The following is a 16,072-nucleotide window of genomic DNA, read 5'->3' as shown; positions in this document are numbered from 1 at the left end:
AGCGTTACGACCAATTAATGGCACTTCCCTAAAACAACCAATTGAATTTGTCCAAATCAAAGAAAGGCGATCTATCGCTTACATTCATCTCATAAATGAAAACTAAGCTACACGACACCAACATAACTCCTAACGTAAAAGAGTAGCCAATGCGGTGCCTACACTATTTTTATTCCTATAAAGCTTGGACCCACAACAAACTCCTATAACGCTCGGAGCCAGAACGAATATATTTTGCTTGAAGACAAAAATTTAGATCAAAGTTTACCGAGTAAAATTTATTTTGTATTGTCCAAATTCTCGATATACATGCTTCTCGAAAACGTCCAAAATCGAGCTTAATCAATTAGACCCAATATGCAATTCCTTCCATCCCCATTAATTATTTTTTTATATATTTTGAAGTATTGTTTAAATTTTAGTTAAATTTTTAAAAATAAATTTTTTTAATGCAATATTTATAGAATGTTGGTGAGGTTAATATAACGGTTAACTTATTTATTTATAATTTCTTTATAAAATATAAAATTTTTAAATAAAAACACAATTCAGCAATTAAAAAAATCAAAATTAAACTAAAATTAATGAAAAAGAGCTCCTTTACCCGATTATTCGGCTAAAAACGGAAAAAGAAAAAAGAAAAAACAGAAAACTAGGGCTTCAATAGTTGAATTCCACGGCCATTCGCAACCATATCGCGTGTTGAACACGAACCAATTACATCCCCTCCCGTATGCACCAAGGCATCATTCTTTATCGTTTATAAGACCGGCACATGGTTAAAAAGAACAACCCCCACGCTCGTCAACCCGAGCGTGTAACACACTCTTGACTTTTAGGGTTTTGTTTTCCGATGTGATAACTGTTAAGGGATCCCCCAATTTTGCTTTCCACGTGGCGAAACATTATTGGCCACCGACCTCTTCTTTCTCATGTAAGTGATCTGGCATCCGGCATGGGAAGTTTTCTTACCGGAAAACATATAAATATAAATACATATAAATAAATAAATAAATATATATATATATACACAAAATAGCCGTCCAAATACATTTTTATTAAAAATGGTAATATTTCAAAATTATTATAATTAATTTTTAAAAAAACTTGAAGGATGACCCACATTTCTATTCTAGCCGACAATCGCACAATTTTACGTCTCGGTCTTTGTTCAAAATTAACCGTTTTGAAACGTTTATAATGACTTAAATAGAGATGTTCCCGCTCTCGCCTCCAATCTCAATTTCGACAAATTATTAATCTATTTAAGTAGGATGAAAATATAAATTCCTAAATATATATATATATTAATTTAAAATAATTTTTAATAGATAATTTTTCATTTTTTGTCAGTATATAATAAATAAAAATATAATATAATATTCCATACACACATGTATAAGGTGAGGTGAGGAGGACAGAACAAATATCTGAGGATAGAGACGGAAACAGAGATTATAATCTTGGTCCGTCATGGGTTTCGTGTAGCTAACACAATCTCTCCTTACTCTCTCCCAATCCTCTATTCAAACGAGAATTCTGTTCGAGGGGTCCGGAATTTGGTGACGAAAAGGAAGATGGTAATGAGAATAAAAACCCCCACCAACATTCTTTCTCTGCAAAACAAAAAAAAACTTGTCTTGTTTTTTTGTTTCTCTCTCTTTCTCTCTCTCTCTCCCCTCAATGGGTTTTCTCTTTGATAGAGCTTCGAGCTTGAATTCTTCAATGGCGGCTGTCTAATTCCACCCTTCATTTCCGACAAAGCTTTCTTTCTCTCATAGTTTCATGGAGGATTGAATCAGAGCTCACGCCAAACGACGCCGTTTTCCGATGCAGTTCAGTAACCTCTTCGCTTCTTCTCTCTAATTTATATATATATATATATATATTCTCATCGTTTATGTTGTTTTTTTTTTTTTTTTTTGGTCTTTTAATTTTAAATTCATTTATTTATGGCTGATTTTTTAGTTCTTAAATGTTCTTAATTTTTTAATCTCGCAAAACCCTTGTTCTATTATTAGCTTATAAATTGTTAATTTACACTTAAATCAAATAATAATAATTATATATATATATATATATATATATATATATATATATATATATATATATATATATATATATTTAAATTAGGGTTTTCTTTTGTTCTACAGTATAAGAGACTGTTATTTTATGTGTCAAAGCCTGTTCTTATATATCTAATCTCTATTTTTCTTTGTTAATTTAATGAATTTGACTATATATATATATATATATATATATATATATATATATATATATATGTATGTATGTATGCATGCATGTATAGGTAGTCTTATAGTTCTTCAATTCATACATAGAATTGATGGGAGAGAATCATGATCATCATGGAACTGATTCCAAGCCTGCAAAAAAAATCCATTAAGATTGACTCTATATTAATCGATCTATTTAGCTCGGATTATAAATGCGATGATCAAAAGAGTGAAATTTTCTCCATTTGGTAAGCGTTTTACAGCTTATTTAGAGAAAATAGAGATGTCTTAATTATTGAGCTATATTTGTTCCGTGTTTTACGAGCTTTTGGGGTTAATGGGTATTTTTCGTTTTTTGGATATGTTGCGTTATAAGGGAGGGAGCTCGAGATGCGTGGTAGGGATAGCCTATAACTTAGTTAAAAGGTTAAAGATTCGAATTTTGACTGAATGTATCTAACAGTGGTTATGTATCTGATATGCACAAAAAGGATTTGAAGATGTGTTTGCCATTTGCTGATATTGATGATCTTCGTAAGATGGATGAACGCATACTCTCGGTCCCGCCGGTGTATGATTCGAGTTTCGACGAGCAGCGAGGTGAAAGACGTTGGCAAGAGAGTTCTGATATGGCTGCAGATCAAGGTTTTATCTTTGATGGCTGTCAAGATGTAATCAATGGAAGAACAATGGCTGGTAATGCTTCTAATTCCAGTTGTGATCGGAAGGGAAAGAAACTTGAAGTTGCAGATAACTGTAATGGTTGGTTCTACTTGAATTTTCGTTTGACTAGACTTCTCTCTCGTCTCTTAGTATCTGTGAGATCCCATCTCGGTTCGAGAGGGAACGAAACATTCCTTATAAGGGTGTGGAAACCTCTCCATAGCTGACGCGTTTTAAAACCGTGAGGCTGATGGCGATACGTAATGAGCTAAAACGGACAATATTTGCTAGTAGTAGGCTTGGGGTGTTATAAATGGTATAGAGCTAGACACCGAGCAGTTTGCCAGCGAGGACGCTGGCCCCCAAGGGGGTGGATTGTGAGATCCCACGTCGGTTGGAGACGGGAACGAAGCATTACTTATAAGAGTGTGGAAACCTCTCCCTAATAGACGCGTTTAAAAATCATGAGGCTGACGACAATACGTAACGGGCCGAAGTGGAAATTATCTATTAGCGGTGGGCTTGGGCTGTTACAAATGGTATCAGAGTCAGACACCGAATGGTTTGCCAGCGAAGACGCTGGCCCCCAAGGGGGATGGATTGTGAGATCCCACATCGGTTGGAGAGGAGAAGGAAACATTCCTTATAAGGATGTGGAAACCTGTAACACTCCAAGCCCACTTTAACAGATATTGTCCTCTTTCAGCTTTCCCTCTCGGGCTTCCTCTCAAAGTTTTTAAAACGCGTCTGCTAGGAAGAGATTTTCACACCCTTATGAAAAATGTTTCGTTCTCCTCCCCAACCGACATGGGATCTTACAATCCACCCTCCTTCGGAGCCCAGCGTTCTCGCTGACACTCATTCCCTTCTCCATTGAATGTGGGACTTTCAATCCACCCCACCGCTGGCAGATATTGTCCTCTTTAGACTTTCCCTTTCGAGCTTCCCCTCAAGGTTTTTAAAACGCATCTGCTTGGGAAAGATTTCCACCACCTTAGTGGGATCTCACAAAACCTCTCCCCCATAGCAGACGTGTTTTAAAACCATGAGGCTGACAGCGATACGTAACGAGCCAAAACAAACAATATCTGCTAGCGGTGGGCTTGGCCTAGCTCCTCGACATATGCTGCAAAATATGTGTCTTTCATATTGTATTTGTACCTATTAGTTACTTTTGTGTTTTGCCATAACCAAACTATTTTTGGTATCTGAAACAGTTGCTCTGATATCACAAACCGAGCCAGGTTGTGCAAGTCCTGAAGTTCATGATATTGAGCCTGAGAAAAGCCTTGCAGCTCATCTAAATGGACACTTAAACATAGACCAAGAACATCATACTGCTAAACTTCAAGAAACTGGAGATGCTTCCATGGAATCCTTTGAAAGCAAAGTTTCATCATCCGAAAGTGCTGAATCAGTCGGAAACAGTCTTCATCGTCGTCGTTATCAAGGAACGTCGCATCGTCGACGAGCCCCAAAGTTTCGTCTATTGACCGAATTGCTAGCAGAAAGTGAAAACAAGAAAGCTAAACAACCTGAAAGTTCTCCATCCAATGTCACTCCCAAGGCATCACGGCAGGCAGCTCCGAAGTCCATAAAGCCATCTCGAACAAGTAAGTATGCAGCCGATCGTGCTGCTATCTTAGCACACGACAACGAGTTTTCGAGCCGAAATTCACGGTCCACGTCGTTGAATGCCATGGAATCTAAATCTAGTACATCTAAGAATCCAAATTCAAGCAAGGAGTCTCTCAATAACTATGCCAATCTACAAAGGAACCACAAACGAATCCGTCGTGGTCGTCGTCGAGGAGAAAATGAGCAGCCATCCGACCGTGGGTCGTCCGATGACATCCCGATGGAAATCGTCGAACTAATGGCGAAGAATCAATACGAAAGACGTATTTCTGATGCAGAGAATCATATGCTTTGGCATAATGCTTCTATTCATTCTCAAGAGGAATCATCAAATGGTTATGATATACAATCTTCTGAAGGATTCATAGATCATTTACCTGTTTCAGAACAGAATAAAGAACAAGCTTGTTCATGGTCTTCTTTTGAAGCACATAGCCACAAACTTGCAGAGAGTTCATTTCCTAGCCGTCCTAACGTGGTTGAGCGTCATCAAGATCGTGTCGATTCGAACGAGTTGTACTCGGACGAAACCATATCAGCAATGCACTTGCTTAGCCTCATGGATGCCAGGACTCCATCTAATGCACCCTTCCAGCTTAGTACAGGATTTGAAACCGATACCAATTTCTCTGGTCGGGCTGTCTCTAAGTCTCGAAATGGATCGAAAATGAAATGCTCAGCTCCATCTGCGTCGAGCAACGACCGAAAGCCGTTAACAGGAACTCCGAAGAACAAGACAAGCATTTCTGAGACTGAAACATGTAGTGTCAACAAAAATCCTGCAGATTTTAGCTTTTCTGAAGCAGAAAATACATACATGATTGGAGGTAGAAGTCCTGTTTCTAAGAACAGATCTAGCTCTGTTCGTTCCGATGATCGGTCGAAACGGCCGAGGATCGTGTAGCACGATACCGAAAGGCTACATGGATCAAATAGACACAGATAAATCTGGTGCAATCCTTCCTGGAAGGATGTTTGGACATATTAAGCTTGTTTTGAGCAAATTTCTGCTAACTGAGCCATCCTTAGCATAGCAACAAGATCTTCGTGTCTTCATGGGCTATGGGGAAGGTTGCTAGAAATTCTGGCTTTTGTACTTCTAGTTTTTTATTTATAATATGTTCAGAGCATATTTGTAACAGCTTAGCTACTGCTCGTATATATTATCTGCATTGGCCTATTACGTATTATCGTTATCCTTACGGTTTTAAAACGTATCTGCTAGGAAGAGGTTTCCACACCCTTATGAAGAATGTTTCGTTTCCCTCTCTAACTGATGTGCGATCTCAAAATCCATGTCTTTTGAGATCCAATATTCTCGCTGGCACACTTTTTGGTGCCTAGCTCTAATATCATTTGTAACAGCTCAAGCCCACTGTTAGTTGATATTGTCCGCTTTGGCCCGTTACATAGTATCATCAGCCTCACGATTTTAAAAAGTATCTGCTACGAAAGGAGTTTTCACACTCTTAAAAAGAGAATGCTCCGTTTCTTCTCAAACTGATGTGGAATCTCACAATATCAAACATAAATTTATGTCGTAAGTTTTTTATTGAATATTCGATAATTAATAACATGCGATAAATAATCGATATGATACATTACAAAATTTATGCACACGGAGTGGATCTCTTCAATTCTAGCGAATGCAAAGGTTGTTGACTCCACATCGCGATATTATACATTTCTGATACACACGTTGTGACTATACGTCCTTGAGGGTTGTTGACTCCAATGTGGCTGGTATAGTCATGATGCCTCGAAGACCTTCGACTTGAAGCGCATGCGTCGCGTAGGTCTGCATGAACACAACCCAGTTAAGAACCAAGAGTGTCTGACCTTAGGCTAAAAACACTATAAAGCTACCATGACTAGTCTACATTGGTGTCGAATTCGAGGATGTCTATCGTCTAGTTAAAACGCTAACAACCAAATGCTATTTACTAATTCTAACATAGTTTATGAATTTAGCGTTATCTCATCACTCCCGAGATTTGAATTGTTAATGTAACAACTTAAACCCACCGCTAGCAAATATTGTCCTGTTTGGGTTTGGATTCCCTTCAAGGTTTTAAAATGCGTCGACTAGAAAGAGATTTCCACACCTTTATAAGGAATGATTCGTTCCCCTCTCCAACCGATATGGGATCTCACAATCCACCTCCCTTGAGGGCCCAACATCCTCGCTGGCACATCGCCTGGTGCCTAGCTCTAATACCATTTGTAACGGGCCAAGCCCACCGCTAGTAGATATTGTTCTCTTTGGGCTTGATTTCCTCTCAAGGTTTTAAAACGCGTCTACTAGAGAGAAGTTTTCACACCCTTGTAAGGAATGTTTTGTTCCCCTCTCCAACCGATATGGGATCTCACAATCCACCCCTCTTGAGGGCCCAGCGTCCTCGCTGGCATATCGCTCGGTGCCTAGCTCTAGTACCATTTGTAACAGCCAAAGCCCACCGCTAACAGATATTATCCTCTTTGGGCCTGATTTCCCCTCAAAGTTTTAAATTGTGTCTGCTAAGGAGAGGTTTCATATACTTATAAGAAATAAAAAAGGTGTATACACTCACGTGTAACCTTCACTCATCAAAATCAATAACCATCAAGGGAAAAGACAATGAAAAGATGCTAAAAAGATTGCTCCCATTCTTATGATGAAGGCAAGTTCCTATATTCAAAGTCTTCCATCTCATTTGGTTCCTTGTCTTGTCTCCCAAGAGCCCAACAACAAACAAGATATCCAAAAAAGTTTATCAAAGCCAATGCAGCACATAGCCAGTAAAAGTAGTCCAAGTGACCCTTGTTGACATTGTTATCCAACCAGCTTGTCTTATTTCCTTCTCCTGTTATGCTATTTACCATCTGCACAATGATGCTTCCCACCAAGTTAGCTACAGCCATCTCAAAAGAGTATAGAGCAACCGCGACACTCGACAACGTCTTCGGCATCTGCGAGTAGAAATACTCGACCTGTCCGACCGAGTTCAAAGCTTCAGCAACTCCCAGGACTACACATTGAGGCACCATCCATAGAGCTGACATGTTAATGACAGCATTGGGTTGGTCTTCAAAGCCTTGTTCTATGGCAACTCGACGCCTTATATATGCAACGCCTGCTGAAATTGCCATTGCGAAGAACGATAGAAGCAGACCGATTCCAATTCTTAATTTGGGACTGAGTCCACCAGCATGGCCATGTCTTGCAAGTAAAGGCACAAGTATTCTGTCATAGAACATGATCCATGAAAATAAAGAAAGGACCATGAAAATGGTGATGAATCCTGCAGGGATTTCGAAAGTACGGGTTATGTGTCTGTTCATCGTCTTGGCTTGGATCGTTCCGAATGAATTTTGGTTTAAGCAGACAAGCATGAGAATGCCTGTTGACCACATTGGGATGATTCGCAGAAAAGCTTTCAGCGACTCAACTTGATCCACAGAACATAGGTTCCATGGATTGGACACTGAGCCATCTGGGTTTAAATTGTTCTTACCGTCTTTTATAAGACAGGCCTTATTCAGACACCTACACGGGAAGAACACTACTAAATCAGATATTTCATACTCTCAGGAACAAAACTAGAAATTGTAAAATATCAAAGGGTATATGCAATGAACCAACAGTCATCAATCAAGCTTGCTTAATGTTTTAGTGTTTGTTTTAAAAACTGGTTTCAACAGCTTTCAAATAGCTTGTAAAAGTTAATATTACAGTGCATTTGAGACACTATTCACAAACCTAAGATTTTTTTAACGAAAAAACATACTATAACCGCCTAAATCCACCGCTAGCAGATATTGTCCTCTTTAGGGTTTCCCCTCAAGGTTTAAAACGCGTCTACTAGGGAGAGATTTCCACACCCTTATAAGAAATGTTTCGTTCCCCTCTCCAACCGACGTGGGATCTCACAATTCACCCTCTTGAGAGCCCAACGTCCTCGCTAGCGCCCAGTGTCTAGCTCTGATACCATTTGTAACAGCCTAAACCCACCACTAGCAGATGTTAGTCCTCTTTAGACTTTTCCTTTCGAGCTTCCCCTCAAGGTTTTAAAACGCGTCTACTAGGGAGAAGTTTCCACACCCTGATAAGAAATGCTTCGTTCCCCTCTCCAACCAACGTGGGATCTCCCAATCCACCCTCTTGAGAGCCTAGCGTCTTCACTAGCACACTGCCCGGTGTCTGGCTCTAATACCATTTGTAACAGCCTAAACCCACCGCTAGCAGATATTGTTCTCCTTAGGGTTTTCCTTTCGGTTTCCCCTCAAGGTTTAAAACGTGTCTACTAGGGAGAGGTTTCCACACTCTTATAAGGAATGTTTCGTTCCCCTCTAAAACCGATGTGGGATCTCACACAAACTCTAAGTTATTTTAACAAAGTAACAATTCATTGAAAATGACAAAGTATAAAACGGGCAGCCCAATTCCAAGGCAATGCATTAGATACCAGGACATAATTCTGAGCAGAAGAGTAATATGGATATTCATAAGATCATAATAACAGTGATAAGCATCATCCCGACTTACGTACCTCATCGAATCGGTCGGAATGGGACACTTCGGATCACGACCAAGGTAATACTGATCAAAGTTACTAAAAGGAAGCGACAATTTTCGGTTCTTAAATGCCACCACAATTACTCTAAAACCCAGTCAACAAACTCTGTGTTGGCTTCACTTTCACGTACAGAGAAGAACCCACTAGGAATATTAGAACAGAAAAAAGCATGAGAACTGCAGGAACTGCAAATCCAATTCCCCATCCAAATTGATCTTGAATGAACACAATTAGAGATAATGCAATAATCGTAGCTACTCCAATCGATGCATAATACCAATTGAAGTAGGAATCCAAGACACTATCGTTGTTGGGCTTTTCCTCCTTGGTGAGTTGGTCTGCACCAAAGGCTACAGAACATGGCCTAATGCAACCAGCTCCAATGGATATGAACACCAACGAAGAGAACAGGACAGCGAGCTGGTAAGGATTAGCAGAGTCGCATAATATACCAGAGGGGCTACAAGATGCAGGTCTCAGTTGTGGGATTATTGCTGTTAACCACAAAAGAATCATCCCCTGAAGAAATAAGTAAACTGTAAACACTATAATATACACCACATCGGTTGGGGAGGAGAACAAAACGAAGCATTGTTTATAATGGTGTGGAAACCTCTCCCTAGCAGACGCGTTTTAAAAACCTTGAGCATAAGTCCAAAAAGGACAATATCTCCTAGCGGTGAGCTTTGGTTGTTACAAATGGTATCAAAGCCAGAGACTGAGTGATGTGCCAGCGAGGAGGCTGAGCCCTGAAGCGGGTGGACACGAGGCGGTGCGCCAGTAAGGATGCCAGGGGGGTGGATTGGGGGATTCTACATTGATTGGAGAAAGGCTTTGGCTCTTATAGATCAATGACACAAGCAAGATCAATGACACAATCAAGGGGATTAAGGCCCTGAGAATCGTTACTATTCATTAGGGTTTCTCTTCAATAAGGCATCTTTCAGTATATCACCAAAGGATTCGATTCTATACTATAACAATACCACACGACAGACTACAACATCAATGGAATTGGAAACAGTTAATTTTCGATAATCAACGAGTCTTACAAGAAGGCTACTGCAGGATCCGAGAATTATAACACAGAAACGCCCCAAGTAAGAATCAGCAAGAACAGCGCCAACAATGGCTAAAGCATTGGAAGCAGCAGACCACAGAGACAGAATGATAGAAGCATCGGCGATTTGGAATCCGAAAACGTCCCTTAAGTAGAACACCATGTTAGGAGTTAGCCCCAAACTTGCAACCCTCTCAAATGTCTCATTAACTGCCACAAACAGAAGTAATCCAAAACCAAGGACACAGAGAGTTCGTCACAAATTACAAAGAACTCGATTAAATCGGCAGTTGAAAATCGAAATGAGTACCGATTATGAAGGGCATGGTTTTCAAACCACCATTTGTGTAATTTGAAGCTTGCTCGGCTCCCTCGCTGCCGCTTACGGCGATTCCGGTCTTCTCCCCATCTTCCAGAACCTCCATTAATTCGAACAATCTCGACGACCTTCTGTGATTCCTCGCCGGAACTTCCACAGATACTTACCGATGATTGGGAAGCAAACCAGTCCGATTAAACTCTAAATAAATAATGCATCGAATGAAATAATAAATAATTACCGGTTGATTTTTTTTTTTTCAGGTGACGGAGATATTCTTCCGGATGAAGCACGCCAAACACGTTTTTCACAACTGCGATATTTTTTTGGTTTTATTTATTTATTTTATTATTTCTTTTATTGAGTAATTTATTTGCTTTTAACCGTGTATCCTTTTGTTCAAAGTCGGCAAAGTCTAGCATAGTAAAAAAAAAATTAAATTAAAAAATAATCTTAAAAATATTTCTAATTTTTTTAATACTTAATTTTGAATGAAAATAGTTAATATTTTATTTTAAAAAATACTCTTACACCATTATAAAATTTTATTAATGTACTTAATTTTATTTAAAAGGTTCGAAAATACTCGGGTGTGAATAAACCTTAATTAAACAAAATTTAAAAGTTCTTACGACTCAAATTACTTATTTTTTTATTATTAGGGTGTGAATAAACCTTAAATAAACAAAGTTTAAAAGTTCTTAAGACTTAAACTACTTATTTTTTTTTATTATTAGTGTTACTGTTTGAAATATAATACTAACGTTTTTTTTATTATTATTAGTGTTACTGTTTGAAATATAATACCAACGTCCCGTTTATATACTATTTTTGAATTTTTTTTAAGTTTTAAAAGTGTTTTTTTTTTTTAAATTGAGGGTATTAATGATATTTTTTTACAAGTTCTTTTCGAACAAAGTATTGAAGATTTTCACTCAAAACTAATCGTGAAGATATATGAATGTAGCAGGTAACTAACTATCATGGTGTTAAGGTATTTTAACTACAATTTACCTATTAACTCTATTCATGTTTACTATAAATTTCAAACTCGTAGGTAAGAATCACGTTTGGCGGCCAAACACGACTCATCTATAAAACTCTTTGACAGCCATAAAGTAGCACACAACTCAACGATCAAGAATACTCATTGTCCTTAATTGAGGACACAATGAATTTGGTAGACTAATTAAGAGACATCTCGGTGACTTTTCTCTTGGATTTTAGACTCGTCTGTAAGATTTACTCTCCATCAAATACGACTCGTTTACTCAATTGCAGCCTAAAGTAACACATAGCTCAATGGTCAGAAATACTCATGATCTCTAACTTAGCACACAACGGAGTTCCAAAAGAATTAATAGACTAAATAAACTCATATACATCCCATGCTAGAATAAACTCATAAACATAGCAACAAACATACGATGAATTCTAACAAATATTACAGGTACATCTAATATACTTCAAATCTAAAGTGACATAAAACTGTACCATCAGCCTAAGCCGATGCGACCCCGGATTTTGTTGGTCTAAGAAAAAAAAAAAAAAAAAAAAAAAAACTTCCCAAATACACTTCACGCTTCACAGAAAGAAAGAAGGAAACTAATTTACATTATTGAGATCATCTTCAGCATTAGATCCACCTCTTGCTTCTTCCTTGGAAGGACCATAAGACTTGCTACAGGCAAGAAAATACAAAAAATTAGCGAACAGCAAACCAAAAAGCAGCCAATAATAATAGTCACTGTGGCCCTGGTTGATGTTGCTGGAAACCCAACTCTTTACGCCTGCTGCTTTAGTGAAATTATCGACGATAGTCACTATAAAACTAGCAGCCAAGTTGCCTACAGACATGCTCAGCCCAAAAAGAGAGGTTGCTACACTGGACATGGCTTTTGGAAGCTCATAGTAGAAGAATTCGATTTGCCCGATCACGTTGAAAGCCTCGGCCATACCTAATAAGATGTAGCGTGGTAGGGTCCAAAATGCAGACATGTTTACCACAGCATCTGGGTCGTCGGAGAAGCCTTCCTTTATGGCTAAAGCACGTCGATTACTCTCGACGACTGCCGTTACTGCCAAACTGAAGGTGCACAAAAGAATCCCAATTCCCATTCTGGTTTTCCCACTGAGACGAGTTGGTTTCCCCCTGCAACTGGATACCAGAGGGAGGATCAAGCGATCATATAACATAATCCATAATATTAGAGAAACAACAAACACTGCACCAAACGAGCCTGCAGGAACTTCGAAAGTCGGGGTAAGGTGTCGATCCATAGATGCAACCTGGAGAACATAAAATGGTTGACTCAAAGCTGCACAAACAAGGATCCCAGTAGACCACAATGCCATTATCCGGATGAGTGTTTTCAGGTCTTCAACTTGTTCCACAGTGCATAGGATCCAAGGATTTGAAGCCCTCCCGTCTGAAGCTAGCTCGTCCTCGGAATTTCTAATGATGCACGCTTTGTTCAGAAACCTTGGAATCAAACAAGGTAAAGTTGGTCTTTATCAAAATCCGAGTAAAATAGCTAATTCCTACGGTTCTATAACAGCCCAAGCGGGCTGCAAGTAGATATTGTCCACTTTGGCCCATTACATATCACTATCCGCCTCACAGTTTTAAAACACGTCTTCTAGGGAGAGGTTTCCACACCCTTGTAAGGAATGCTTCGTTCCCCTCTTCAATCAATATGAGATCTCACAATCCACCCCCTTGGGGGCCAGCGTCCTCACTGGCACATCGCCCGGTGTTTGACTGTGAATGATCCAAGCTCACCGCTAGCAGATAGTGTTCTCTAGCCCGTTACATATCGTCGTCAACCTCACGGTTTTGAAACACGTTTATAAGGAGAGGTTTCCACACTTTTATAAGGAATGCTTTGTCTCCTCTCCAATCAATGTGAGATCTCACAATCCACCCCCCTTGGGGGCCAGCGTCCTCGCTGGCACATCGCCCGGTGTTCAGCTCTGATACCATTTGTAACCGCCCAAGCTCACCGCTAGCAGATATTGTCCGCTTTGGCCCGTTACGTATCGCCGTCAACCTCACGATTTTAAAACGCGTCTATAAGGAGAGGTTTCCACATCCTTATAAGTAACGCTTTGTTCCCTTCTCCAATCAATGTGGGATCTCACAATCCACCCCCTCACGCTGGCCACATCGCCTGTGTTTGGTTCTGATACCATTTGTAACAGCCCAAGGCCATCGCTAGCAGATATTGTCTGTTTTGGCCTGTTACGTATTGTCGTCAATCTCACAGTTTTAAAAGACGTCTATAAGAGGAGGTTTCCACACTCTTATAAGGAATGTTTCGTTCCCCTCTCCGATCAATATGGGATCTCACAAGTTCCTCCTCAATGGTACCATGTATCACTTGTTAAAGTGAGTTAATTTCAAGAGCAAAATAGACGGCAGTCTAATGAACAGAAGCAAACAAAAACTCAAGTAGAATTTGGCATTATTAAAAGAACAGTTGTAAGCATCCTTAATGCGAAGTAACATGTCAGAGCATTTAACCATTGGCATTATGAATGAGACAAAAGGGCATGCACTTTGTACCTTAACTTGTCACTTGGCATGGCAAGCGGTGATCCATTTTTGTGGTGGTACATTTCAGATGTGCCAGTAGATGATACTTGCATATGCCTCTTCTTATAAGCAGCAACGAAAACTTGCACAAGCCCAGCACACCAACTACTGCTAGGCATCGGCTTCAAATATAAGGGAGAGGCCAAGAGAAAAATCACCGTAGATAATAACATGAGTGCAACAGGAACTCCAAAGCCCACCCTCCATCCCATACGATCTTGAATATACACAATACATGACACTCCTATAAGTGATCCACTAGCAGATGAAACATAATATAAGTCGAAATAACGATCCAAAATGCCTGAATTGGATTTGTTTCTCCTGTGCAATTGATCTGCGCCAAAGGCGAGGTTGGATGATTGAAGGCAGCCAGATCCCATCGACATTAGTGCATAAGACGAATATAGAAACAATAGTTGAGCTATCGATGGGGTATCACAAATGGCACCATCACAGAAAGGCCTTGCTTGGGGAATCATTGCAGTTAGCCATAAAACAAACATCCCCTGTTACAAAAATTAACAAATAAACGATACAGCATTGTCAAACCAGAAGATCAAAGCGGGGAAAAAGATAAAGAACAAGAAGTTCAGACAGAGATTCTTTCCTATGGGCAGTTACACATCCGTTTCATTTATACAGTGTTCATCATCATCTCATGGGGGGTTCTAATATCGAAAAATGCCCAAATCAGAGTTTGAATGCTTGTCTCGTGAAAGAAACTCATAGGAATCAGAGCAATTTTTTTCTTTGTGCATGCAAAATCTTCTCTACATTGAAACATAAGATGATTATGTCGCTTCAAATTCAAAGTGAGGAATGAAAATTTCCCAACCTCTCTAACTGGATCATGCTTTTAGCTAATTAATTTGAGTTGGAATGGAACATCACAATAAATCGAACAATTCGAAGTGTAGAAAATCATCAGGTCTTACAAAATCGCCGAAAATAGAGAAATGGAACTATAAATTAGGGCAAATCGGTGCAAGACAGACGAGAAAAAAGTACCAAACAGCTGATGATACAGCCAGCCGCGATCGTCCGAAACCGACCAAAATAGGAATCAGCGAGAAAAGCACAAATGATCGGAGTAAAATTTGAGGCGGCAGACCAGAGGAAGATGACATTGGAAGCATTGGCGGAGTTCATTCCATAAACCCTAGTCAAATAGAGTATCATACTCGGCGATAAACCCTGACTCGCGAGCCTCTCAAGTGCTCCATTAGCTGATAACGAAGAACGCTTAGCTAATTTAGCAACAAACACAAGAATATAAAATCAGTTCTACTACAGTTGATTACCGATAATGAAAGGCAAAGCTCTCAAGCCTCCTTTGCGATCAGAGTTGCTCAACAATGGCTCTTCCATGTCTCTATCTTCATCGGCAGCCAATGGACCTTCCATTACAGAACCAGAAACAAAATGGCGGTTAAATCATATAGAATAGTTGCAAAGTGATCAATAAATCGGACGAACAGTTCGTAATCTCCCGAAATCAGAGGAAGAAACAAGAGAAATTCATCGATTTGAATCTTCAATTCTGGCCTGCAATATTAACTTCCAATGTATCACACTCCCACAACTGATAGCGCAAATGAGAACACAAGAATTGAGCTTCTGTTTCAGACCATGATTCAAAATTCATTGAAGCAATTACGGTGAGCGTTCGCTGTCCACGTTTGGATACTCTATAGGTGTCACGACGACGATGACGAGGATGGCGGAGATTCAAGCACTACCTTCTCGGTTCATAACTGTTTTTTTTTTGTTTTCTATTTCAAAAAACTTGTACGTTTTTTAAAGCTTTATTTATTTATTTATTTATTTTTTTATACATTTAAATTCTTACCAAATTTAAAAAAAATAAAAACCAAGATTTTAAAACTATTTTTTTTAATTTCCAAATTTAGCTTTGTTTTCTAAAATATATTTTTTTTAAATTAGGTAATAAAATAGTAAACTTAATGTAATTTGGTTAAATTATAAATTTAATTTCCTTTTATG

At 39.1% G+C, this 16,072-nt stretch overlaps 3 protein-coding genes across 7 annotated transcripts; 1 reads left to right on the top strand and 2 right to left on the bottom strand.

Moving 5' to 3' along the window:
* The first annotated feature begins 1,443 nt into the window (after nucleotides 1–1,443).
* On the top strand, nucleotides 1,444–5,715 carry LOC111805734 (uncharacterized). 5 transcript variants are annotated; one of them, XM_087128544.1, is made up of 4 exons: nucleotides 1,444–1,580; nucleotides 1,704–1,835; nucleotides 2,698–2,996; nucleotides 4,115–5,715. In XM_087128544.1, exons 2-4 carry the CDS (start codon nucleotides 1,831–1,833, stop codon nucleotides 5,437–5,439), a joined length of 1,629 nt encoding a protein of 542 aa, XP_086984670.1. In that variant the 5' UTR covers nucleotides 1,444–1,580; nucleotides 1,704–1,830; the 3' UTR covers nucleotides 5,440–5,715. The 5 variants fall into 5 exon arrangements, with proteins under 5 accessions (XP_086984670.1, XP_086984673.1, XP_086984671.1 ...); XM_087128547.1 differs by lacking the exon at nucleotides 1,444–1,580 and having other exon boundaries at nucleotides 1,607–1,835; nucleotides 2,698–2,930; XM_087128545.1 differs by lacking the exon at nucleotides 1,444–1,580 and having other exon boundaries at nucleotides 1,609–1,835; nucleotides 2,726–2,996.
* Nucleotides 5,716–6,056: 341 nt separating this feature from the next.
* Nucleotides 6,057–10,773, bottom strand: LOC111804985 (protein NRT1/ PTR FAMILY 1.2). The gene is given in 5 exon segments (XM_023689835.2): nucleotides 6,057–8,061; nucleotides 9,065–9,178; nucleotides 9,180–9,610; nucleotides 10,144–10,361; nucleotides 10,462–10,773. Coding segments are annotated over 5 exon segments (1,755 nt in total). The 5' UTR covers nucleotides 10,577–10,773; the 3' UTR covers nucleotides 6,057–7,184.
* A 1,100-nt stretch (nucleotides 10,774–11,873) lies between these two features.
* On the bottom strand, nucleotides 11,874–15,812 carry LOC111805699 (protein NRT1/ PTR FAMILY 1.2). Its single transcript, XM_023690879.2, has 4 exons — nucleotides 15,370–15,812; nucleotides 15,077–15,294; nucleotides 14,036–14,574; nucleotides 11,874–12,952 (listed from the first exon to the last, which is right to left on the bottom strand). Exons 1-4 carry the CDS (start codon nucleotides 15,470–15,472, stop codon nucleotides 12,076–12,078), a joined length of 1,737 nt encoding a protein of 578 aa, XP_023546647.1. The 5' UTR covers nucleotides 15,473–15,812; the 3' UTR covers nucleotides 11,874–12,075.
* Nucleotides 15,813–16,072: the final 260 nt, after the last annotated feature.

Source organism: Cucurbita pepo, chromosome 11 (genome assembly GCF_057944985.1).
Source record: "Cucurbita pepo subsp. pepo isolate OVF chromosome 11, ASM5794498v1, whole genome shotgun sequence".
NCBI classification, from domain to species: Eukaryota; Viridiplantae; Streptophyta; class Magnoliopsida; order Cucurbitales; family Cucurbitaceae; genus Cucurbita; species Cucurbita pepo.
Note: the sequence above shows the minus strand (reverse complement) of the source record. Positions and strands in the feature narration are given on the sequence as shown.

Bases quoted from the DNA above. Each gene is read 5' to 3' on its own strand.
- LOC111805734 (XM_087128544.1), top strand. The intron at 2,997-4,114 runs GTTGGTTCTACT...TATCTGAAACAG, and splicing joins AGTTGCAGATAACTGTAATG to TTGCTCTGATATCACAAACC.
- LOC111805699 (XM_023690879.2), bottom strand. From the start codon at position 15,472: ATGGAAGGTCCATTGGCTGCCGATGAAGATAGAGACATGGAAGAGCCA. The intron at 15,295-15,369 runs GTAATCAACTGT...CTTCGTTATCAG, and splicing joins AGCTTTGCCTTTCATTATCG to CTAATGGAGCACTTGAGAGG. The intron at 12,953-14,035 runs GTACAAAGTGCA...TTTGATTCCAAG, and splicing joins ATGCCAAGTGACAAGTTAAG to GTTTCTGAACAAAGCGTGCA.